General features: G+C 35.3%; 1 protein-coding gene across 2 annotated transcripts in view; it reads right to left on the bottom strand.

The window, feature by feature from the left end:
- The window catches only part of AIMP1 (aminoacyl tRNA synthetase complex interacting multifunctional protein 1), a 46,824-nt gene continuing 19,758 nt past the window's right edge, over positions 1–27,066 (bottom strand). For both annotated transcript variants that reach the window (XM_056803708.1, XM_056803709.1), the window contains exons 3-7: positions 25,383–25,496; positions 20,429–20,587; positions 17,221–17,435; positions 11,444–11,612; positions 1–257 (exon numbers count right to left, since the gene is read on the bottom strand). In XM_056803708.1, coding sequence (XP_056659686.1) covers positions 91–257; positions 11,444–11,612; positions 17,221–17,435; positions 20,429–20,587; positions 25,383–25,496 — 824 coding nt within the window. In that variant the 3' untranslated portion in view covers positions 1–90. The remainder of the gene's footprint in view (positions 258–11,443; positions 11,613–17,220; positions 17,436–20,428; positions 20,588–25,382; positions 25,497–27,066) is intronic.

Below are 27,066 nucleotides of genomic sequence, written 5' to 3' on the forward strand. Positions count from 1 at the left end.
TTATGGAAGAAATATATATTTTTTATTGTGCTTACAGTATTTTCAATCAAAATTGCTTTAAAGCTTCCTCAATTGCCATAGAATTTCATTTTATTTAATTCCGCTATTGGACATGGTTGGAGCCTTACAGATACCCTTCCCTTTCACCTCAAAGGGGACTCCTTTATATGTAGCAACACATTGATTGTTAGTGAGGAGGTCAGGCTGGATCTGCTCCCAAATCTTCTTCTTGGGATTCAGTTCCTTCTCAGGCTCTCCTATTTAAAAGAGAAAGTTACAGTGAAATTTAAGAATTATGAGAGTTTACCGTTAATAAGACAAGCACTTTTGGAGGTTGCCTTCAATCCTCCCAGAATCTGTGCTTTCATAAGGATGGAGCAGTCCCTCCCGTAACACAAGCTACAAATTCCTCATCTTGGAGGACAATGTCCTGCTTAGGCAGTGACTGAAAACGGTCATCTGGCAATCAACCTTCTTGTGCTTCCTGCCTCTAGAAAGAGCTAGTAGTCTTCTAACTACAGAAATACCATCTGTAATAAGACACCACATTTAAAGTTTTTCCAGATGAAGGTTTTCTAAGTAGTGCTATGAGTCTAGAGTCAGTAGAAGAGAGTTCAAAATAATCTTACCTCAGATACCTGTAAGACCCTGGCCAATTAACCTCTCTGAACCTTGGTTTTCTCACCTCCCAAATGGAGATAACAATAATGTCTGCCTCACTAGGTTGTTTGTGAGCAGAAATAAAATATGTAGACCTCTTTCCAAACCTTAAAATGCTATATAAATGCTTATTATTCTTAATACTCTAATGACAACTATCTTATCTCCTCAGTAATTTTAGTTGTTTTTATCTAGACTGCCAAAAAAAGAAAAAGGGGACCCCTTTTCCTTGACAAGCCACTCATATACCCCCAATACTGCTTTTTGACAGAAACAAAAGCAAAAATGACCAACCAAATAATTCTATTTAATAATTCTATTTAATAGTGCATTCAATATTCTACACCTGAAGTCTCCAATCTGTCTACCAAGAAGAATAGTGTGTTTCATTATCTGTTCTCTGGGGCCAAGACGGCTATTACAATTGGTCTTTCAATAATTATTTTGTTAAGATAGTAAAAATGATAAAGTAAAATCAGAGAATGCACTAATAAGAAACTCAAACATTATCTTGATGGATAAATATGCTTTTTTGTTCTTGAGATGATGAAGCAATGATACACATTCATTTACTTAACAGTAGCCCTCAAACAGGGTGCTGAGAAGTGTTACACTACTACAGTGATAAAAGTACCCTTAGACCGGCAAAGCTTATCAGGTTGGATTTCTGCGTAACAGACAAACCCAGCCAATTCTTATCTAACTCAAGTTTCTTCTAACAGCAAAATACATTACAAGTCTTTTATCCTATGTTTCCCTCTCAAACTAGGGAAGGCAGACTAAAATAACTCTCCAGGGTTCCAATCCTTTTCTTTAACCAATTCATAACACAATGACTTACATTCTGCATGCTCCTAGCACAGAAACTAAATCTCCTCCTGGCTTTTTTAACTTCTCCCAAAGCCTCAAATCAGAATTTCTTATTGTCAGTGGCTCATCTTTTCCTTCTGAAGTAAAAATTCACTACTTACCTGTCAGTTACAAAACCAACAGTGCTTATTTAGTATTTCCATAGTTTCCAAAGAGTTATATATGACATCTCATTCATCTTAACCTCATAAACCAATTTTTAAAAATCCCTTTCAAATGCACTGAGGGACCAAAATGCCAGAAAGCTTTGGTCATTTCTCTGCCTCCAAAGCACATTTTTCTGAGGGCCAGTTCTCTATTTTGTCCTCCTAACTGTCTCTTCTCATACTTTACCCAAGAAATTGTTCTCAAGAATATTTTTAAAAGCATTTTTACATACCCAAAAGATCTTTTCCCACCCTTTCCATAAGCCATACTATTCACTTTCAAAAGGAGCAGTATCATACGTTCTTCACAAGCTGACTTCATCCTTTTTCCTTATATAACAGTTCTCACCCCCCCCCTCCCTTCACCAACCAAATTGTTCACATATGAAAGGGGCAATAAACATAGATGGCATGCTAATTAAATGTGTTAGAAGGCAAAAAACTGGGAGGGAAAGCTAACATGTCAGATGGCAGAATCAGAAGGCAAAGTGGTCTTGGCCGTGGGTCAAGTCTAATAAGATCCAATTTTTACATTCAAGTTCAAAAAATCAATTGTATTACTTTAAGATTGGGGGAGGAGAGCATAAATAGACAACCATTCTCTGAAAACAAGAGAGGGTTAATGCAATGAAAATGCAGCGAGTTGTTTGTATGATATAGCAGCCCTATAATGCAATCATAGCCTGTTAGAAGCATCTTTCCAGCATAAGAGAGGTTAGAGTCTTCTACCTAATGAGACCACATCTGAGATATTGTATGTTACACACGGATATAAATTAACTGGAAAATATAAAGAGAAGGACAAACAGGATGTCAGAGAAACTCTAGAATGCCATAAAATTGAATGAAGTAACTGGGTACAATGAAGACTGTTGTGTATGCAAGATTTGGCAACTGAGGTATGTGGGGTGGGGGGGGGAGAATGAAAAGATGATATTGAGATCAAAAACCTGGGAAACTGGAAAAGCAGTGGTGTCTTTTGATAAAACTGGGAAATTTGGAAGAGAGAAGCTTTTAAAGCTAAAGAAAATGAGTTTGGCTTTAGACATGTTTAAGAGGTCTCTGGAACTTCATTCCATTTGGAAATGTGCGCAACAGGCAATTGGTGATGCAGGATTGATACTCAGGAGAGACGCCGAAGCTAGACATTTAGATCCCAGTCATCTGAAAAGAGACAAGTTAAATCTGTGGAAATTGATGATATTAGAAAGAAAGAAGAGAAGAAGAGTCTTGGGCCAGAACCTTAAGGAACAAACACAGTCTGAAAGTTTGATGAGGATCAATACACAATGGAAATGAAAGTGGCTGTCAGACAAGAGAGAGCCAGAAGAAAGCACAGATGTCATGAAAACCAAGAGGCATTGATATGAGAAACTGAAATGCAGTATGAGAAGGATTAGGATTGAGAAAAGACTGTTGGAATGAGCAATTAAGAGATCATTGGTAACTTTGGAAAAAGCAATTTTAGTTGAGTGATGAGGTTGGAAGAAAGATTGGGTGAGAATTGAGGAAGCAAAGGAAAAACATGCTGACCAAATCTGTTCTGCTTGAGAAGTTTTAGTGGCTTCCTATTGCTTTCCAAGATAAAATGGGTACACGAGGTATTCAGACTAATACCTCTGAAGGGAAACTTTTGTCTTGCCCCTGGACTTTGATTACTCTGGAGGAGTGAGGCTGATGATTTTGTCCAACTCTGCCTCACCTAAATCCTAATTATGCCAGAGTCAAAAGACATCACCCATGATGTTATTTTGGTCCTTTTGGAGTACATTTTTCAGTTTGATAACTTAAAGCAAAATGGAGCAAAATCCATCTTACCAGTTGGATGGCATATTACTGTTCATTCATGTAGTCTGCAGTCTAGCCAAACAAGCCTATTCTATGCTACTCACATACAACATTCTACCTCCTGCTTGTGCCTTTACATAGGCTGCCCCTACCAAACTTCATTTTTACTATATGAAATTCTTAAGTTTCTTCAAAGAACAGTTCGTATACCACTAAGGACCAAAGGCCTTTATTGATTACCCTCTCAATTGTTAGCACTTTCTTTTCCCTTCCCCCTCTAAATGCTTGTTAAGGGGTACTGAGGCAGCTCAGTGGATAGAAATCCAGGACTGGAATCAGGAAGTATTGAGTTCAAGTCTGATCTCAGATATTTCCTAGATGTATGACCCTGAGCAAGTCATTTAACCCTAAATGCCTTACCCTTACTCCTCTCCTCTCCTTTGGAACCAATTCTTAGTTTTGATTTTAAGACAGAAAGTTAGGATTTAAAAAAAAAAAACACCTTTTAAATTGAAATGAATGTTTGTATATAGGCTAACCAGCTAGCCTCTGATATTCCCTCCAAAGCAGATTCTTTCTTTTATAAATTACAATATTTAATTTTCCTTTGTATGAACATTAACATCAAAAAGAAATTCCTTAAAATAAAAATCTAAGAACCCCAGAATTTTTGAAATGAGAATATTCACAATTTGACATTATTCATGATATAAAAGAGCTCAAAGATCAGAGCCTACCTGATACTGACCAGAGCAAAAAGGAAGGGGGTATCTGACAGAAAAGAGAAAGGGAATGAAGAGTAGGGAAAAAATGCAAACACTTATCAATTTACCAAGTGTGACTTCAAAACCAGAAAATTCCTATTTAAATCCATCTTCACTAGCAAACTTCTCAGAATGTTTGAGAAGTATCAGCTCCTCTTGTAAAGGGTGAATATTATGGTTGAGACTGAAAAAAATCTAAATTTAAATGGTTGCCAAGGGAAATCCCAAATAATAAAATACCCAAGTCAGTTGCCAAATTTTTATAGTGCTTTAATTACAACAGGAGGAAGAAAATATTAGAGGGAGGGATGGAGAGAGGTGGAGAGAGAGAGAGAGAGACAAAGAGACAGAGAGACAGAGACAGAGAGAGAGAGAGAGAGAGAGAGAGAAAGAGAGAGAGAGAGAGAGAGAGATTTAACTCAGAACCACTCTGGCTCAGGCTGAGCTAAAGTGGGCCTTAAGGTCTTGGAAAGCCAAGGCAGAGAAAGGGGTCAGTCCTTATCACTCATGTGACCGGTCTCTTAAGGAAAGCTGTCTGCAGGGTACCTCCATGCTCAAGCTCCAAGATGGAACTGCCTTCTAGCCCTCCTCACAGGAAGTTCTGAGAACTCCCAAAGCTGTCCTCTACCTCACTTCCTGCGTCTCACATGTACCAATGGTGGCTCAAGCTTGACTTAGGACTGCCCAGAGGTCTGTCCTTTTTTTGCACATGTCTGTTGAAGGCCATTTTCTCAAGTAATTAAATCTTGAGTTTGATGCAGCCCTTCCTAATCTGGCTACACTGAATAGGGTGGAGAATGTGGGTTTCCAAGACCTGATTCTGTTATTTCAAGTATCTCTATTGTTATTGATCAGGAAGTAGCTAAATCAGATCTTCTAAAGAATGGTCTGATTAGGGTGGAATAGTTTTGAAATTCACACACTTTGACATCTGGTAACCAGTAGTATTCTAGCAACTAACCTGGTTTTTGTAAGTTTGGTCAAATAAGCACATGACCCCTAATAATACTTGAGACCAATTCCCTGAATGATTTTATATAAAAGCTGGAGGATTACTTTGGACCTATGGGGTTACAGCTGATTAATTTTATAAAATTGCTCAGCAGTTATAAGGGGTTTTGGCAAGAATAATCTTGGCAGAATAGACAAAAAAACCTAATTACCTAAAAAATAAAGCACTCACTAAAACTGAGCTCAAGTGCTTTGACACAAAGAGGGAGGAAAAAAAAGATGGGTATGGGGGCAGTTGCCCATTTCACTGTTATTTATTTTTATATTGGTTTAAACATTTTTTAAAAAAATTCAACTCTTATAAATAAAACAAAAGTTACAAAAATTACTTGTGAAAATTAAATGTCCTTTGTTGGACTGATTTACTGTCTATAGGTTTTTTATAAAGTGAGATTGGAGAAGAATTCAAATAAAGTAAAATAAATTTCAAGAGCCTATTTTTGGCAGATTAGAAAGGAAGCTAGGAAATGTAATTTCAGGTGGTATCAAGTAGATAGTAATGATTATGTTCCCTTTTTTTAAAGATGTACCAGTGGTTATACTGAAGCTACATAAGTACTTGTGTGTATATATTAGCACTTTTCATACCAATTATTCATGATTATTATTGTGAATAGCACATTTGTTTTTAGGCAACTATTACACTTGTCTAAGAAATCAATCAGAGATTTGTTGTGACTCATTTGTTGTGATGCAGAAACTGAGGCGTGGGGAACTTGTATATTGTCACTGAACATTCTAGAGCTAATAATCAAAATCAAGCCTGCTTTTTCCACCACACAAAGATACTTTCTTATTCATGTGTCAGTAAAATTAATCATCTTATTAGAGGTCTAGAAAAAAAAATATTTCCAAGTCAAACCACATCTGTAAATTTTCTTCAAAATTAGATAAGGCTTAAATTTTTTTTCCTGCTACAATAGCTCAGTTGGAATCCAATGAAGTATAGTCTCAAACATATCAGTTATTTACTTTTGTCTCATAACTGCCACATTTTTTAAACAGTTTTTCCTGCTCAGTGCTTTAGGGACCTGTTGCGATATTCCACAACTAAAATTTATGGCTTTACAATATAAGATGGGACAGAAGGAGAAAGGGGGTGAGAAATGGGAATTTTAAAAAGCTTTATTTGACATTCTCAAAGTTCCATTGATGTTTCTGGTTTTCTATTAGAAAGAACATGATTGTAAGCATAAAGTCTTTTCTAACTCAAACTACAATCCCATAATTTGATACAATGCAAGTTCTATGCAATTTTTAATATATAATACATAATGTAATTTTCCAGAATGTGAGTATGTCAACTGACTGGCAAAATGTTATTAATGTATGGATACCTTAAGACATGGAACAGATGCTGAACCAACCAGGCTGAGAAAGAAACAGAAGTGTCTTTCTAAGAAAAAACTAAATGACAGATTTGTTGTTCAGTTGTTTCAGGCATTTCAACTCTACTATCATTTTGTTATTCAGTCATTTTAGTCATGTCTGATTCTTTATGACCCCCCCTCCCCCCCGCCCTGGGGTTTTCTTGGCAAAGATTTTGAAGTGGTTTGCCATTTTATTATGCAGTTCATTTTACAGATGAGGAAACCGAGGCAGACAGATTAATTGACTTGCTGAAGGTCACTCAGGAAATACCAGAGGCCATATGTGAACTCAGGAAATAAGTCTTCCTGACTTTAGGTGTGGCACTCTAGACACTGTACCACGTAGCTGCCTGATAGTTGGAGAAATCTGTAAATTCTTGGCAGTTCTTTTCTCTTAGAAATAGTATCAGAAAGGTGACTACTATAAAACCACAAGAATAAGGCTGAGTGGAAGTCATTCTCTAAATTCAGCATTTATTAAGGATTCCAGGGTGTTCAACTTGGTAAAAGCACAATTTGAATTGACTGAATAAATAACTGAACCTTAAGCTCAGGTGGTGATTTTGAATGCCAAATTCTGTTACTCTTCTGTGTATAATTTTGAACCCTCTCTTTGTATGTCTAAAGATTAAAAGGTGCAGGGAAGGACACATATACATCATAAATGAGAGGGATTCTAGAATCCAGTAGCACTCATGGTATTACTGAAGGAACGTTTCATTTCAGTAACTTCATCTGTAAAATTCAGATGATAAAAGTTGTTTCCAAGTACTGTCCTATTTAATGCTTAAGGCAAGTTCTAAGTCAGTGAAACCAATCAATAAGTATTTTGTTAAGCACCTTCAAGGTGGTCAGATACTATTCTAGGCAGTGGACATCTAAGGCCAAAAATCAAACAGTCCCTCAAGGAGTTTGCATTCTATTGGGGGAGCCAATATCTCCATAAGCAAACACACATTACATCCAAAACAAATACAAGGTAACTGGGGAAGAGGCACTATGAGAATATCAGGAAAGGTACTTGCAAAAAGTAACACTTGAGCTCAACTTTGCAGAAACCTAAGAAGGAAATAAGGAAAGTGGAAAACTTAAGAGGCAGGAGAGAGGGGGTAATTCTTATAGTAATTATTGAAAACACAACAGCTGATAATCAGAAATTAAAAACATCTAAAAGCTCCTTGATTTATTCATAAGGATAGACCCCACAAAATCTTGCACTGAACTTCCAAAGCTGAAAATTTTTATTCTCATTTCCCTTGCCTGGTAAGTTTAAAAAAAAAAGAAAGAAAAAAAAAAGAAACTTACTTCCCCCCAATTGTTATTACTTTCATTGTGTGACTCCAGAGTAAAACTTCTGTAAATAAAGTCTTCTCACAGATAGGGGGATTTCTGCTACATGCCTGGCAAACATCGATGAAGTGCTACCCAACAGTGCGAGGCCCTTGCTAGTTCACTGAAAATTGGAGACATTTCATGATTTTTAGCTTCACATTCTCATTTATTAACTTGGCTCTTTTGGGAAGGAACACATTGGGGATTTTCCCAACTTTTTTCACCATTATAAGGTTCAGAGAATAGCGTGGTCAGTCTCTCAGCTGCTGGGGAAGACCCTGACTGAATGTGTGCCATTCCCCCCCCAATTCCCCAAATCTCAATCATATATAAAATAGAGCATTTCCATTTAATTCTTTTAGGCAGTCTTCACTTAGGTGGGTGGAACTGGGTAGGAAAAAAAAAAGTTTTAATTTGGATTTCTCCATTCCCTTATCATCATGATTTAAATGTGTACCTCTTTACTTGGTATAATTTACCTCATTTTACCTTAGTATCTTACTCGTAGTACAATCTTCTTTTTTCCTAATTTTTTTAACATATCCTAAACAGTTTGATATCATACCCTCTGTCTATGCATATTTCATTTATCTACTATGATAATGAAAACAAATTTTAAGCTTTATAACTTAATGTCATTTTTCCATAAAGGAGTATAGTCAATTTGATTTTTATTAAAGCCCTTCAATGTTTTCGCTTTCTTATTTACATTTTTATGGTTCTCTTAAATTTTGTATTTGGACATCAAATTTTCTGTTTACAGTGATCCCTCAGGAGTTATATTCCAAAGAACCCCACAGTAGGTGAAAATCCACGTAGTAGCAATAGAATATTTTTTTAATTATTTACAGATATTTTAAGGTTTTATAAACCATTCTCACTCTCCTATAAACCTTTTCCACACTCTATTAACCTAGTCACTGAGCCAATCAATGTCTAGGATACAGAACACAGAACTGTGGTTGGTCACCTTTCATTCCAGTCAATAGTGTGCTGTGACTCCACAATACAGAATTAGATATATATATATATTTTTAAACCTGCAATACAGCCAACTACGATACAGCAAGAGATGACTATAGTTTTGGTCATTTCTTCAAGAATGCTTGGAAATCTTCTATTAAATGCCCATACTTTCTACTAAAAGGTCAGTTTTGCTGGGTAGGTGATTATCAGTTGTAGACCCAATTCTCTTCGCTTCTGGAACATCATATAACAAGCCTTGTTAGTGTGGACGATGCTAGATCCTGTGTAATCCTGAATGGGACTCCTCAATATCTGATTTGTTTCTTTCTGGCTACTTGAAGTATTTTCTCCCTGGTCTGGAAGCTCTTAAACTTGGCTATAACATTCCTGGGAGTTGTCATTTCATGATTTAATGTAGGAGGTGGATTATTTCAATGTCTACTTTGCCCTCTTGTTCAAGAATATCAGGGCATTTTCTTGAATAATTTCTTGTAATATGACATCTAGGCTTTTTTTTGGTCACGGCTTTCAGGTAGTCCAATAATTCTGTCTCTTCTGGATCTATTTTCCATGTCAGTTGTTTTTTCAATGAGAAATTTCATTTTTCTATTTTGTCATTTTCTTTTGATTTTGCTTTATTCATTCTTGCTATATGTGAGATCATTAGCGTCGAATTGTCCAATTCTAGGCTTTAAAGACTGACTTTCAGCTATGATCTTTTGATTTCCCTTTTTGATTTGGTCTATCCTGTTTATCTTGGCTTCCAGCAGGTCAATTCTGGTATCCAATTTGCTTATTACTTAATTTGATTTCTATGCCTCTTTTTCTATATGGGTAATTTTGTCCTCTAAGCTGTTATTTTCTTTTTGTATTACATTCATTTCTTTTTCCCATTTTTCTTCTGTCTTACTTGATTGGTGAAGACCTTTTTAGTTCTTCCTCAGCTTGGGACCAGTTTCTATTTTTTGGGAGAGTTTGCAATTACTTGCTTGTTTCTCACCCTTTCCTGTTTCTTCTTTTTTGCTCTTTTTCTCCATAGAAATTTCCCAGAGTCAAGAGTTTTATTTGCTATTTAATCATTTTCCTGCTGGAGGACTGGGAGTCTGGCACATTGTTGGTCACTTCTAACTTAGCTTCTGTCTTACAGGGCTTTGCCTTGGGGTTATTTTCACTTCCCTGTCAGAGGCAAGCCCAGTACTACAGAGCTCTGACTCACCTCCAGAGCCTGGAGTAGGTCTGTGTTGGGGTTTTTTTGTAGGTTAACAGGCTTGAGTATTTTGCCCTGAGACTACCTACCCTGCAGGTTCTGCTGCTACTGCCTGCTATCTCTTCCTGCTGCAGCCTGCTGCCTGTAAGGCCAATGCTGTGGAGCTCTGAAACCCACCTCCAGGGCCTGGGATTTTCAGGTATAGGCCTGTGTGGTGTAGCATGATTTGCAGTGTTTTGCCCTGAGGCTCTCTTCCCTGCCTCTGATGCTACCCCATGGCTGAGTGAGTCCAGTGTTATTAAGCTTTGAATCTCACTGCCAGGGCCTGGAGCCTCAAGGGTGGGTCTATGGTACTTTTTCTTTAGTGTAGCCAGCTCCCTGAATTCAGATTGCCACAGTCCTGGCTCTGTCTCTGGCACAGTAAGGTGGAGTTTGGGGGTGTTCAGTCTAAAATTTTCCTAGTGTAGTTTTTTCCCCGCATAGCGTGAAAATCCCCTCTCACCTTTAACGCTGTTTCCAGTGGAAGAGTCCTTTTAGTCATCCTGCTTTGACTTCTGTCCTTCAGAGATGCTTTGAAATGATTGATATACCTTTCCAAAATTATAATTAATTTTTCACATACTGGACTTCCATTTCCTGAACTTGAGCATTCCATCTTCTATCTCCTGGCCTTTGTCCAAGCTGTATGCCCAAGCCCAGAACACATTGTATCTTTCCAGTCTTTTCAAATAAAAAGGGCTAATATTTACATTCTTTAAAGTTTTCAAAGCACTTTTAAATCTATTATTTCATTTAATTCTTGCAACTACCCGGGGAAGATGGTGCTATTATTAATTATCATTCTCATTTTATAAAGGAGGAAATCTAAATTGAGAGGTGATAACTTACCCAGAGTATGCACAGCTAAGAAGGCTCTAAGGAGACAGGGTTTAAGCACTGGTCATTCCAACCTCAGTTGTTATCTGGCTACCCTACTGTAGCCAAGCTTCCTCACAGGGTCAGCGTAGGTGTCTTCCTGACCTCCTCAACCCCCAATTTTCATCTTTGTATCACCAGGCCTAAGAGCACAATGCCTTGGATAGAAGGTTAGTTGAAGTAGAATACAATTCATCTCCTATCAGATCTTTTCTACTGGAGAAAATTCCAATCTTAAGAAACAATCTATTTTTTTATTCCTGGTACACTGGAGGAAATCAATGATCATTATTTAATGGAAAGTTGAAAGTAGAATCACACAATTTAGACAGAAAATTGACCTTGCTCAGGCTAGTACTGAAATATTTCTTATAGATCTTGACATACAATTTTATAGTATTACTTCATGCTTACCAGAGAATCCCTCAAAGGTAATTCTGTCTCCAGGAACAGATCCACTGGGAGGCTCCAAGATTTCCACCTTTTCTGGTGAACTGGCACACATCAACATTGCCTGAGATACCACTCCTCTCATCTTTGCAGGCTTTAGGTTACAAAGCAAAATCACCATCCGATTCTGCATCTGTAGGAATAATAAATCAAATGATCAAAGGTTAGTTAAATTTAAGAGTACTAACTTTAAGTTGGTTTGGAGTCTCTATTAATAATAAATACATTCTGAGAATTTTATATTTATATAGCTTTAGAGCAATGTATAAAAGTATAAATATAGAAAATGCTAAAAGTCAAAGGTATATATCCCATTAACTATTAGCATCTATGAAAATTAAATTCAACATCTTTAAACTTCTGTACCATTTTCCTAAATAAATGGAAAAGACTCAACTTATATCAACTTTATCAGGTTACTAGATTATGTAATAGACAAAAAAGCATTAGAACTGCTTAAAATAAGTGTGAACTTCAAATAATCTCCAAGTTCCATCCATTCATTTACCAACATATTCTATTTTTCATGGAATTTTGCAAAGGTTTTTTTTCTCTTCCCATTCCTTATGGTTATATTAAGAGAATTTCCTGAGGGTCCTTTGAAATTTGCCATGTAACTGTATATCAGAAAGAAGAAGCTACCTTACTTTGCAAATGAGAAAGATAGCTATAATCCCAATCAGGGATATTATATTATTGGAGGAAGAAATTAAGAACTAGGATTTCTACAAATATGGCAGACTTATAAGTTGAATACATCATAGGGTAAGTAGAAAAATCAACAGCAAAACTTTTTTTAAAAATCCAATAAGGGGGCTGCTAGATGGCTCAGTGGATTGAGAGCCAGGAGGTCCTGTGTTCGAATCAAGATTCAGACACTTCCTACCTGTGTGACCTGGGCAAGTCACTTGACCCCTATTGCCTAGCCTTTACCATAAAGGTTAAAAAAGAATTAATTAAAAAAATAAAAAATCCAGTAAAACTGAGAGGCCAAAATACCTCTCCCTCTCATATCCAAGTACTATTATTACAATCATTTTACAAATGAGGGTAGGAATGCTGAGAGAAATTAGTTACGTTTGCCCAGAATCACCTATTTAACTATTTGAGGTGGGAGCCCAGAATATGCTGACTACAAATCAAAAGCTCTATTCACAATACCATGCTGTCTCTCAATATACCATTCAGAATGAATCAGATATCACCTAAAGAAAAGAAGTAAAAGAAGGCAATGTACTCTGCTAGTCATTTTGAAAAGGGTTCTCATGAAATTTTGCTCAAATAATTTATTTCAAAAGGTAAGAAAAAGGCAATTCCTCAACTGATAAATGGACAAAGATATGAACAGTCTTCAGAGGAAGAAATTCAAATTATCAATAGCTATGCGAAAAAGCATTCTAAATCAATAATAATTAACTCCATCAGATTGGCTAAGAAGGCAGACAAAATGACAAAGCTGGAGGGGATATGGTAAAAATAGTACCACTGTTTCACTGCTGGTGAAGCTGTGAACTAGGAAATTTATATCCCCCAACAGAATATAAGGTCCTTGAGAGAAGGAACTTTTTCATTTTCATCTTTTTACTCCCAGTGTCTATAATAATGCTTTGCACAAAGCCTTCTTTGTGCAAATAGTTTAACATGAACCATTATGGAAAGCAATTTGGAACTATGCCCCACAGAATAGTATCACCTGTGAGATCTGTGGGAAAGGAAGGAATTTAAGACAAAGCAAGAGATAGAGAACATTACAAAATATAAAATGATTTTGAATACAAATTTAAAAGGTTTTGTACAAACAAAATCAATGTAACCAAAATTAGAAGGAAAACAACAAAAAGGGAAAAATTTTTCATAACAAAACCCTTTAACAAAGATTTAATTTCCCAAATATGTGAAGAAGTCAAATTTACAAAAAAATCAAGCCATTCCCCAATTGACAAATGATCAAAGGATATGAACAGGCAGTTCTCAGATGAAGAAATCAAAACTAAACCCCTCCTGATTAGAAAAATGCAAATAAAAACCACCTTATACCTAGCAGATTGGTCAATATGGCAGCAAAGAAGTGATAAATGTTGGAGGGGATGTGGTAAAATTGGGACACTAAAGCATTGTTGATGGAGTTGTGAATTAATCTAACCATTCTGTAAGGAAATTTGGAATTATGCCCAAAGGGCTTTTAAAAACTGCTTGCCCTTTGATAGCACTACTGGGTTTGTACCCCAAAGGGAGAAGGAAAAATAGTTGTATAAAAATATTTATAGCTGCACTCTTTGTGGTGGCACAAAATTGGAAAATGAGGGAGCGTACATGGATGGGCAGTGGCTGATCCAAGTATGGTATCTGATGGTGATGGAATACTATTGTGCTGAAAGGGATAATGAACTGGAGGAATTCCATGTGAACTGGAATTGATGCAGAGTGAAAGGAGCAAAACGAGGAGAACATTGTACAGAGACAATACACTGTGGTACAATCCAGAGGAACTTATGAGAAAGAACCCTATCCATATTCAGAGAAAGAACTGTGGGAACAGAAATGCAGAAGAAAAACGTGATCGATCACGTGGTTCAATGGAGATATGATTGGGGTTTTCCTGTTAAAAGATCACTCTACTGCAAATATTAGTAACAAAGAAATAGGTTTTGAATAATGATACATTATAACCCAGGGGAACTGCTTATCAGCTCTGGGAGAGGAGGGAAAAAATCATGAAACATGTAACCATGGGAAAATATTCTAAATGAATTACTTAAAAAAAAAAAGGGGGGGGAGTGTCTTCAATCCATTCTTCAGTCAAACTATGGAACTATTTTTTTTTTTTCAAATACGACAACTTGGAAAAGGAAATGGATTGCAGAGGATACTAAAGTAATTACGCATTCAAAGGCACCATTCATTTTCTATGGTACTTTCTTTGTTGAGAGACTATTTTCATGTTTAACATTCTGGAGCTATTAATCACCACCCATACATCTCCTTCAACTTACTATTAACTTTTATGTGGCCTGTAAAATGTTTCACAGAAGCAGGAAACAATACAAAGGCAAACTACTGATGTTATAATTTACAAAAACCAGAAGTTTCTATCTTCTTATAATTCAGCCAACTTATAAAAATTCAATTTTCTTTTCCCTTTAAATATTCATCATATCCCAAATTATGCATTCAAATGTGTACTATTTTGTGTGCTCATTGAATTTTTTCTACTTAATAGATGAATAACATATATATTCTCTCTTTCCCACATAACCCAACTACCAAATTTCCATCTACTATGGAATTAAAGAAAGTTGTAGTCAAAAGTAAACAAAACAGGAGAAAGAGCTGCAAGAATTTATTTTCTAAACTGTCTCATCAATAGCAACACTTTTGTAGTATCCCTTATTTCTGCTGAAGGGACCAGCACCCTCTGAGTCTCTTAAATTCACCACTCTGGCTTCATCTTTGTCTGGTTTTTCACTCCACAGACTTAATGGTCTCTCTATGCTGAATATAGACAATGAGGGTAGAATTCAGGTAATTCAAGGGCTGTCCAGGCTTAAGAGGATTAGACTTGTTCTGGCTGGCCCTGGAGAACAGGTAGAACCAGAAATAATGTTGGTGTGAGGCAGATTTAGAACTATTTCAGAAAAGCTTGATAAACATTTGAGCTGTCTATAAGTTCAGTGGCCTTTCTATAATGGTAGTAAGATGTTCCCCTCAGTGGAGGTCTACAAGCAGACAGATTACTGTCAGAAACATGGTGAAGAGAAGGCTATGTTCAAGGAGGGGTTGGATAAGAAGGGCTAAAGATTAGTTCAAAGATTACTTCAAATTACTACAGGTATCCTCTTAGTTATTATCTTTGCTGAGGGAAGACGCTATAAAATTATCTAAAGCTCATCCATAAAATACTAAATTAAAATAGTATTGGTTAGACTTAAATTACTCAAATGGTTTGCTTTGTTAATACCTCAAGCAAAAAGTGTTAAATGGTTATTCTAGAGTTATATATAATCTTTTTGTATTGTTTCATATAAAGAAATTCTCTTTGTATTGCTATTTAATTCAGAATAAAAACTTAAAAAAACACCATGTATTAATTTATAATACTTTACCTTTTCTGCAAAACTAGCAAATGGCTGGCTTAAATATTATCAATAGAAGGCATCTAGAGTTTTTAAATTCCCTAAAAGGCTAAAACTGAAGGGGGAGGGAAGGCAAAAAGAAGAGAGAAGGAGAGGAAGAGAGAGAGAGAGGGAGAATCAGAGACAGAGACAGGTAGACAGATAATGACTCTCCCAGAGCAATTAAAGGCTTTTGGCACACATTTGTGTGGAGTTACATGAGGGAGCTCACTCATTTTTCCTCCAGGACTTGCAAGCTCCTTCTACTTCAATCTCTTGCTCAGAAAACCACTGCCATTGCCATTTTCACCCAAATGCCTGTGAATTTCAAAACTACTCCACCCTGTTCAGACCATTCTTTGGAGAATGGGATTTAGCTATTTCCGGATCAATGACAATGGAGATACTTGGAGTAACAGAGTCAGGTCTTGGAAACTGCAATCTCCACCCTACTCAGGTAGAGATTAGGAAGAGCTGCAGCAAAAAGCTCAAGATTTAATTATTTGAGAATATGGCCCTCAACAGACATGTGCAAAAAAGGACAGACCTCTGGGCAGTCCTAGGTCAAGCTAGAGCCACCATTGGCACTTGTGAGGCACAGGAAGTGAGATAGGGAACAGCCTCTGGAATCGCTCACTTCCTGTGGACAGGGCGAGAGGCAGTTCCTGCAAGGAGCTTGAGCAGAGAGGAGGCCCGCAGACAGCTTCTTTCAGATGGGTCATGTGAGTCAAGGACTGATTCCCTTCTTTACCTTGGCCTTCCAGGCCTAAAAACTCCCTCTGACTCTATCAGAAGGTTGAGTTAACCTCTTTCCCTTTCCTCCTCTCTCCTTCTCCCCCTCTCCCTTTTCTGAATTGAGTGTTTCATTTAGGGAATTACATAGCTGATTTCCCTGGTGACCATAAATTAATATTTTAACAACCTTTAAAGGTGATTTTCACCACAACATGCCCTAGACCCAAAACCTCTTTCCGGGGTAATCATTTCCCTACATGTGTTTTCTCTCCCAATTAAAATGTAAGCTCTTTGAGGGCAGAAGCCCTCAAAAATTTTTTTGACTTGTATTCTTTGCAATATTATATCTTAGCATGGTCCTTTATACAGAAAAAAGCTTAATCAATACTTCATGCATTCATTCCACTATTCCAGGTACAGGTCTATTAGGCTGCCTCCCTAGACCAATTAAGCAGGAAGCAAGTAACAGTAATCCTAGCTTACCTGTTGCTTGTCTAAAGAACTAGTCATTTTTATTTCTGCAATGATAGTGCCCAAGGACAAGAGGCCTGGCAGTAATTAGCAACACAGTCTAAGTAATAAAACTCAGTTTCTTCTGATAGAAGCACAAAAGAGGGTGGTCCAAGGTTCAAAATAATTAATCTATTCTTCCTTTTATCCTCAGGGATTTTCTTTCTTTGGGCATTTTTTTAGGGTTTTCATTATTTTCCCCCCTTCCTTTTTCTTCCAGGTAAATTTGAAGTTGGCTATGTTTCATAAAAGAATCACAAATCAAAACTGGCAAACATCCCTGGATGTGAGTTATCTGATAAGGAAATATCTTTTTGTTAAACATATCATGGATTAGGACCATCTGGAGCTGAATGAAAAAATCATAGCCCAAAAGCAATATACCTGGTCAAGGGGAACATACTTCACCAAGCCACTGACAACTGTTCTTGGTGCTTTTTCTCCCACATCCACCTCTTCAACATATAAAGAATCTGCATCAGGATGCTTTTTGGCAGTGAGAATACAACCAATGCGAAGATCCAGGAGGGAAACATCTATTGGTTTGGAATCAGAGGCTGCAGCTGCCGGTTGTTTCTGCTTCTTTTCCTTCTTCTCTCCTATAAAGAGTTCAGGAATTGTGTTCAATCAGGAAGCAAAACCATAATATAATCCATTTATATATGCAATGTAGACATTCCCTCTAAAACACATACACTGAGATACCACCATTCCAGTCTAACTCAAGCTTACCACAGTGCAGTCAACCCAACCTGCTGAAGGTCTTCTCCAGTTTATCTTTACAATGTGAGAATATCAGTAGATATATAAACACTAGTTACCCAGACTGAGGCCTAAATCATATGATCCCCTTTAATGCGTTCAGTCTATAAAAGGAAGACTGGGCCAAGTTTAATGTTTGCTCCCCTAGTCAGATGGAGAAGTGCTAAGTATCAAAAAACTGCTTCAGTCTGCAAGATGATAATATTTCAGGTGATGAGTTTATCCTAGGGGAATTGAAACCAAGCAGAGGAGATAATGGAAAATGAACAAGCATTATATAAAGAGTATGAATTTTCTCCTTTAGAAAGTGAACTCCTTGAGAGCAGGAACTGTCTCCTTTTTCTATCTGTACTTCCAGAGATTAACACAGTCTTTGACCCAAAGGAAATACTTTATGAATGCTTTTTCATTCATCTGTTATCAATTAACAAACATTGCCTACCATAGAAAAGGCACTAGGAGTTAGGGATACAAAGACAAAAATGAATACTTTCTGCCCTAAAGTTTAATTCTAATGTGCACACGAAAATCAGAAAATAAGGAGAGAAAGAATACAAAAACTAGGGACATGGGGAAAGGCTTTGTAAAAAGCAAGAACTAAGCTACCTCAAGGAAGATAAGGATTCTGAGGGGCAGAGAGAGGACTCCCCTCCATCATTCCAGGGTGCAATCCCGGAAGCAGAGATTTATATGGTTTGGTTGGGACAGATAATGCAGGAAACAGATTAAATTGGAACAGATTAGAAAAGTAGGTTGTAGTAAAAAACGTAGAGGGTCTTAAATGCTAAGAGAGTTGACTAACTTTTCCATTTATCTAAACTCAACCAGGCTTTAAGGTCACTTCTCTTCTTTGTAAAAACTTCTCTCCAATGACCACTCACCTAAATATCTATATTATTTTTTAACTACTATGAACTTAAAATAATTTTCATATACTTTGCAATTCTGTAATAACAAATTACAATTACAAATTGTAAAGCGCAATGTTGCATTTCATTCTGCAAATACATGCACATTTTGTCTTCAACAAGAAAGCAAGTTTCTTGTTAACAAGGTCACACACACACACACACACACACACAAACACACACACACACTCGTATATACCCAAATTATTTCCCAAAACAGGAATATATTTATGTGTTGACTAGAATGTACCCTTGATTTTTTATTCTTTTTCCTAAGTGATTTGGAGAACACAATGAAGAATATTTCCCTACTGAATTTGTATATATCAGTTTCACGGTTTTAAGAAAAATTTAGCTCATTACTTTTTGATGTCAGCTTCAAAATAAGGACATTAAAGGAAAAGCTAAATGTTGTGGCTCAAAATAGGGCACAATAAAGATTTTTTCTATTCTGTAAACTTTCTTACTGGAGTTATACATTATTTGATATATAGGAATCTATATATCCTTTGGTTTGAAGATGAGAAGTTCATAAATGATTTACTGAAATAAAATTCAGTAACATTTTAATGAACATATTTCTATCTCAAAAAAAGGATCTTGTAATAATAATTAGATGGATATATACATAATATATATGTGTATGTCTTTAAACTTTGAAAACCCCCTTTCCTATTAAGAAAGCACAACAAAATATAAAAATTTTGGCTAGCATTGACCTAGTTTAAATATGAAAAGTTCACTTTTTTTTAATATGCCTTTACAGTATCTTAATGTATCCCAAAATTATCTCTTAAATCTCAAAACTTTCCTTTTGCCTAATGGCAATTGCCTATTATAACTTCCAGCATGTTAGGTAAAAGAAGTAGATATATTTAGAAATACTAAGTAAATAAAAATAAGAAAATAATAATAACAAAAATAAAAAGCAAGATACTTAAAATTATAATGTATTGCTGAACTTTCATTCTTAAGTCACAATTCTTAAGATTCTAGAACCAAATTACAAAATGTCAAGAACTAGTTAAAGTGGATAGTTGAACAGTTAAGTTCAAATGAAGCCAAGTTATCTATAATATTAAAGAAACCATTAAAAAGGATTCTATAAACAATTTAAGAAAAATTTTCATTTAAAAATGCTAGTGTATAGTAGAAGGAATGTGACATAGAAGGAATGTATGGATGGATAGGAGGTGGCATGTTCTCCTATCCTAGAATTGTGTTCTATCACTAGGTACTGTGATGCATGTGCTCTCACTGAAGAAATTCAGGGAAGTCAGTTGGAGAGTAACTGAAGTAAAGGCAGATATTTAAGAAAATCAATACAGCATCATTAACCAGTTTCAACCGACAAAATTGGTAATAAATGACTTATTATTTGTGCCTATAATTTATTTTGTAATTTTTTAATAAAGACATTTGTTCATATGTTCCTGATACTGACAAAATCTATACACCAATGCACTGTTTACAACTTAAAGCAGCAGAGCTATTTTCTACTATTATTTTGTTACATCAGAATTTTAGAGTTCTTTACCACCAGAAGAAAAGTTCAAAAGTAGCCATTTGGTTAGTATTTTTTTAAGCCTTTACTTTCCATCTCAGTAACAACTCTTAAGAAAGGAGAGCAAAGGCTAGGCCAGTATTGACAAATATATGGCCCATGTGCAGGCATGGGCCAAAGGGGGTTGCTCCCTTCCCCCTCTCCATGTGTGCCCAGGGATATTTCTTACATCACCCATTCCTCTGCCCAGAAGTCCAATGGGAGATCTTCCTTCCTCCCCTGTCTAATCATGGTGCCAAATATAAATATCCATCTATATTTTCCTATCTCTAAAAGTTAGACTATTGCTTTTGTTTTTTAAATTTAATTTTTCTTGAATGTTTTTGAAAAGCTAAGCAAGTTTAAAGTGTGAAAATACCTTTTTTTTCTGTATTCTCTTTCTTATTCTTTTCTTCTTCTTCTCCTTTGGTACCAGAAGTCAAGACTGGAACAGATACTGACTGTGTTAAATTTTCAGAAGGTGTGGATGTAGAATTAGCTTGAACTGATGTACCAGATGGAACCGGTATTTGTTTCACTAGAAGAGAATATTGCAATATAAAAATGCTCAAACAAGCCAAACAAATAATATTAGTAATAATGACAGCCAACATTTATATAGCACCTGCTATGTGCAAAGTCATGGACCAAGGGCTTTACAATTGTTATCTCATTTGCTCCTCAGAATCCCAGAAGGCAGGTAATACTACTATTATCCTCAATTTACAGTTAAAGAAACTAAAATAAGGGTTAAACAACTTGCTCGAGGTTACACAGCAAATGGTTTGTAGCCACACATGAACTCAAGTCTTTCTGACCAGGCCCAGTGCTCAATCTACTGTACCACTGATCTACCTAATAATATAGAAAAATAATGATTGCACATTTACGATTAATTTTTTTTTTCAAAGAAGCTGTTTACTCATGACTACCTAAGGTCTATTTTCTAAGGAAGGAAATAAATGAAAAGGTGATACCCACACTTATACCTCTAAAACGAACATACTATTTCATGTGCACACCAATATTCCATGTGGCAAAGATCCCACACTAATGAAAATTTTAAAATATTATTCATTTGTCCTCTTATTCTACACGGAAAAAAACAACTTTAAAATGAATGGATTCATATTTACCTGGGTTAAAACTAATGATCATTCATAGCTAGAGTCACAATTTTTAGGGTAACGTTTGCACAATTATTCCCCAGACATGATTATATCATCATGATTCATAACCAGACCATAACATGTAGCCATTGCTGCAAGAGGAATCACCAGTGAAGGTAAAACCTTAAGGAATTCCACTTTCTAAACAAGATAAAGGATATTTAAAAGAAATTAAATTCATTTAAAAATAAAACAAAAATAAAACCCAAATAGGAGAAACCTTTATGCATTGTTTCAGGGGTTAAATGATTATATTTTCTAAACAAAAAATTAAATATGTGGTCAGCCAAATGACAGTTTGAGATGCCTCATGATAAGTATATACATATTTTCCCTGGATAGCAAGATTATGCCATAAGATCTGAGGTATATGATTTTTGCCAAAATGTTTCTAAAAGATGATACAACTCTGTAGAATTTCAATTTATTTTTGTGTACTCACTATACTGTGGCACTGTATCAAAAAAAAAAAAAGAAAAAACTCCAACACCTCATAGTAGAGTAAAAAAAATGCTGTACTTGAGTCAGCAAATTTGGATTCAAATATTAAGTTCCTACATTTAATGTGTCCTGGAACAGTCTAACTTTTCCAAGTTTTAGGGCTCATCTGTAAAACAGTGCTAATACTTGTTCTGAAACAGCTAAGTAGACCATTAAATTCTCTATATATATGAACTACGATTATTTTAAGGATTAAAGAATGTTCAGAATTATAGGTCTTCAAATATAGCAGAGAAGACAGTTTTCTCTCCCCTTGAGAAGCATTCTTAATCCATGTGGTTACATGTATCCACATTTTTGGAATTTCTTTTCTGATCTCTCCTGTAATATAAATGATCACATCCTTATCTGTCTCACATGAAAGACTGCTCCAAATCACAACAGGAAAAACGAATGCAAGGGATTATCTGACCAACACTTTGGCAATAATAATCGGTACACAAAAGCACAAGACAGACAATTCTGTGAGAAGATAAATAGCATTCTAAGTTAAAATTTGGTCTCTCTATATCAGACAGTAACCAAGTCAGCCTTTTCTAGCAGAACTAAGAAAAGTGAAAGCAATTATCTATGAATCCAAAGGAAAAAAGCAGAAACATTGTTTGAAAAGACAACCTTACTCTGGGCAAAACAACCCTGTTCAGAGATAATACCTGAAAATAAAGATGCTTGAAATCTACTCTATTTTGTTACATAGATTATTTAATAATTCGGACTATGAACTTGAAAATATATTTAAGTAACCACTAGATGGCAGATTCAAAGTCTAGCTATACTATTTTATAAGAATAAGTAGAGAAGAAAATAGGATTTCAAATATATCTATCAACAAATGCACTGTCATATAATTCTAATAAGGTTACATTTTCAAATTTATGGAGGTATGCTGAAACAGCTTATTGAAATAAATACAAAAAATTGTTTGGAGAAAAAATACTCATAAGACTTTTGAGGTTTCTTTTCTTTTTGCTTTGTTGTTTCTGCATAATAATAAAGATAAACTTGAATATGTGGGAAAAGGCGAATAAAATTAGTCTCCTGCCCCTAAATGTTGTTCCAAGTTTAGAGGCAAGTCTATTAATTATTATTTTCTGATAAAGAGAATGTCCTTGAAGAGCTGGAGGATTACTTCTAGTAACCAAATTCTCACCTGCATACCTGATTACATCAATAAGGATACAATTAAGGACTTTATGTAATTCAGCAGGTGACAGGTTGGCCTTAGGATCTAGAAGGCTGAGCAAAGGAAAGGTGACTGAGAAGGAGCTAGTTAGTCAGTCAGGTTTGGCAATTTGTTCTGTGACTATAATTTGATGTTTATTCCACAGTTCTTAAGTGCTGTGGTGACTACTGTTTCAGATGGAGTTTGACTATTTATTGGAGCTGACACCTTCCAAGATGGAGAGAGATGATCAAACTCTCCAGGCTCATGGGAAATATGTAAAGCCAAGGATTCCTTTCAGTTCTTATTTCCTACTGCTTGCAGAAATAAAATCTCCTTTTTTGAACTTTTTGTATTTAGATCTCCAGTGCTTGGCACATAATAGGGCTTTAAATATGCTATCAAAACAATGTATTGCCTTGAGTTTGATGCTTTCTTCTCTAAAAGCAGGCCTACATGCTTTTAAAATAAGTATATACAAACTCCAAAACATCCCCAAGAAATTGTCTTATTAAAGTTCTCAGGAACTCCTGGCATACTAAACATGAAGTAAAAGCTCCCACCACTACCCTGTGCTTTAAGCTTTCCAAAGTGCTATCCATCACAACAGCCGTGTGAAACAGTAGAAAAATTATTATATTAATTTTTAAATATGCATAATCTCAAACTGTGAGATATTAAGTTTTCTTTCAGTGACTAAAGAGCTAGTAAATCTGAGACAGGGCTCGAATCCAAGTTTAAGGCACAATATCTATCTTTTTCACCATTTGACTTCCCAGCACAAGGTAATGAAGGAATGGATAAGATGGTGTCAGAGGAGTGATAATACACTATTAGTCATTCAACTTAAGTATGTTATCTTCATTAAGGTATTTCTACATAGTGCAGTGAAATACTTGAGTAATATCACATATTTTAAATACAATTTGTAATGCTTTTCCATAGTTCTATGTTTGTGACCACTGGCAGTCACAGTTTATTTTACTTTCTAGCTATTAATTTAGCATAGGATATGAGGTTATCATTCATGGCATAAAAATTCTGAAAAGTTTGTTAAGAATATTTTAAAATTATTATTTTTAAACTAAGCTGGCCATAGTTTAAATAATAAGTACATGGTGGTGCATTAACAGTCTATCTTGAAAGGTCAGAGACCTCTTCCCCCAGGCTAATCAATATCCTGTCATTTTACATCCCCAACAGTCCTTTAATCAACAAAATAATTACTCTTTATAAAAACAAGAGAATCCAACTCACCAATACAATATGTAGGAAATGTCAAATATTATTTTGAAATTTTCATATCCAAAGTGTTATTTTAAAAAGAAATATATAAGAGATAAATAGAAAGGTCTGGTATCTAGTTCTGGCCCTGGAATTTAATAAGCTACTTGACCCAGGGCAAAGCATTCCCAAGCTCTCCAGACCTCATTTTTTCATCAGTAAAAAACAGAGCAGACTAAATGATTAAGTTCTGTTCCCAACCTCAAACTCCATCATGAAAATGAAATGCTTTTTGTACTACAGTTACAGCTAAAAAGCTGCAGTTGAAAAGCATATATCTCATGTCCTTTTCACACTGTGAACATATGAAAATACAAACTTTATTGGTCTCACTGTTGTTTAAAATGGGAACTTTTTGATGCTCTTAAGTTTTTTAAACCTATTAAAAAAACAAACCCAAAAAAACCCTTACCTTCTATCCTAGAATTGTTTCTATGACAGAAGAGTAGAAAGGGATACATAATTAGAGTTAAGTTACTGCTCAGGATAAACAAAGCTGAGAAGTATCTTAGGCTACATTTGAAACCAGGTTCTCCTGATTTCCAGAGCTGGACCTCTATCCACTGAGCCACCAGCTATGCCCTTAATATGTCTTTAAAGGTTACTATTTAATAGAATTATTTTATAACTTTAGCCAACATGGAAAAATACTTAAAACCCTGGGGGGAATGAGATGTGGTCAAATTTGTAGCTGGGGCACTTTTCCTAAAATTCTCTTGAGACAGACTACTCTTGGAAGAAATGTTTCTTTTGATAATGATGTTGTATCTACTACTACCATTTGGTAAACTAAGTTAACGGACAATTTAAAATACTGGCTCTTTCTATGTTATTTATATAAAGAGAAAGCCTGAAAATTAAATATTTACTTGAATATTTATATGTGGCAATGAGGAAAAAATATTTTAATGGGCAATATTTAACATTAATAAGTCATATCTGGACCCCCAAAATATCAGTTAGTTGAAGTACTTAACATACTCAAAATGTAAACAAGTCATTTGGGCTTGTTTTTATTTGTCTTAAGAAAATGCCTAACTTCATTCTAGTCATTTAAAAATTTTTTTCTGTTTATTTAATGTGGCAATTTCACCTTAAAACTTATGTTATAATTCAATTTAAACTGCAACTTTATTTGAAAACAATAAAAGTTAAGTTCTAAATACTAAACAAGAAATAAATACTAAACATGAAATGTGAGCAGAGAATAAAATCACCTCCATTACGAATTTCTGCCTGGATAAGCTCTTGTTTAAGTCCTTCGATTTCTTTCTTCAGTTTAGCATTTTCAACACGAAGTTTTTTCTCTTCTCTCAGAGTTGCCTGTAAAACTTAAATTGATAAATTCAGTTAGGTAAACAAGTATTTTTGAAATTCCACTTGTTAAAGCAATTTAAGAAATAACAAAATTAAGAAATTATATAAATATAATTAAATAACAGAAATACTAATAAACAATAATTAAATTTTAGTGGCTTATAAAACAAAAAGATTAGGTTAAAGAGAACAGTGGAAAAGAAAACATTTTATTTATAAGTCATTACTCTGGCATCTAAATAGAAAGGAAATTTACCCGTTTTCTACCCTTTTTGCAACCAGAAGAAAACAGACAAGCATCTTTGTTTCCCTTAAAGATAGAGAAAAGGTAGAGAACAAAAAAGACTATGAAGTAGGGGCAGGTATTTAAAAACAAACAAACAAACAAAAAACCCAGCACCTTCAAAATAAAGCCTAATAAGGAAATGACAGCCTTTGCTTGGCTCCCTTAAAGTCCCTGTAATATTCTGTTGACCCAATTAGCACTTCCTAGGACACTCCTTTCCTTCTTCTGCCTGTCACACTCAACAAAGATATTTCCCTACCAGATACCAGTGACTTTTCATCTATGGTATGCCAAAAGTCTAGTTCTCCACACCAGTGTAAAAAAGGGGTATTCAATTATTTATAGAATAATAATTTAATGGACAGCAATGCTTATCTTTCAGATGACACCTTCAAACTGGTGAAAAGCTGAAATATATAATTTTTAATGTTACTCAAAAAAGATATTTAAGTGATTTGAAGATATTTTCATGTGTGTATACCAACACATCGTCCATGAATCATGTATGCATCTCTATAATCTACCTACCTACCTACCCTTCTATCCATCTCTCTTTATTGATAAATTGATTCATCTATCCCTCTGTCGATCCCTCCATCCATCCATCTATCTATCCATCTATCTATCTAAACCTGTGAGGATTTGGGGAATATTTACTTAAAAGAAACTTTCAGAGGAAGAAACCAAAGTTTTAAAGTATTATGTGTTCAGACAGAAAAAAATCAGTATGACAATAACAAAAAGATTTCATAAATATTCCATAAATATATGAAAACTTAGCATAATTTTTAGAGGGTAGAAGATAAGTGTTTTTGATTTGCTAAAAAAATGTGCAGCTTTGTGGGGAAAGTATCCTAATAAATTTGGAAGCATGTTTCAGCTGTAACATACAACTCTGGAGAGGTACATAGGTCTCACAGAGAGTATTTTTCAAAGACAGGAGTTGAAATCAGGCCTTCCTGACTCCACAGCTAGCACTTTATCCATTATGACCCACTGGCTATTAGTATGGTATTATTTTTGGACTTGACCTGTGTCTTCTTTGGTGTAGACAACTGTCAGTAAGGAACTCCCTTATTAAAATAGATAAATATTACTCAATAATCAATCAAATGTTTCTTTTTCAGTTTCAAACACCACCTTAAATTTTTGTGAAACTATATAGCCTTTCCCACATATAATAGAGGACAGAAACCTGTTCTAGCTCCAATTTCCAACCCAACATACACTCTTTCACCCAAAAACTATACCATTTTTCATATTAAACCCTCAAGGGCTTAGTATTTTTCAATGTACAC

Source organism: Monodelphis domestica, chromosome 6, assembly GCF_027887165.1.
Source record: "Monodelphis domestica isolate mMonDom1 chromosome 6, mMonDom1.pri, whole genome shotgun sequence".
Classification (NCBI taxonomy): domain Eukaryota; kingdom Metazoa; phylum Chordata; class Mammalia; order Didelphimorphia; family Didelphidae; genus Monodelphis; species Monodelphis domestica.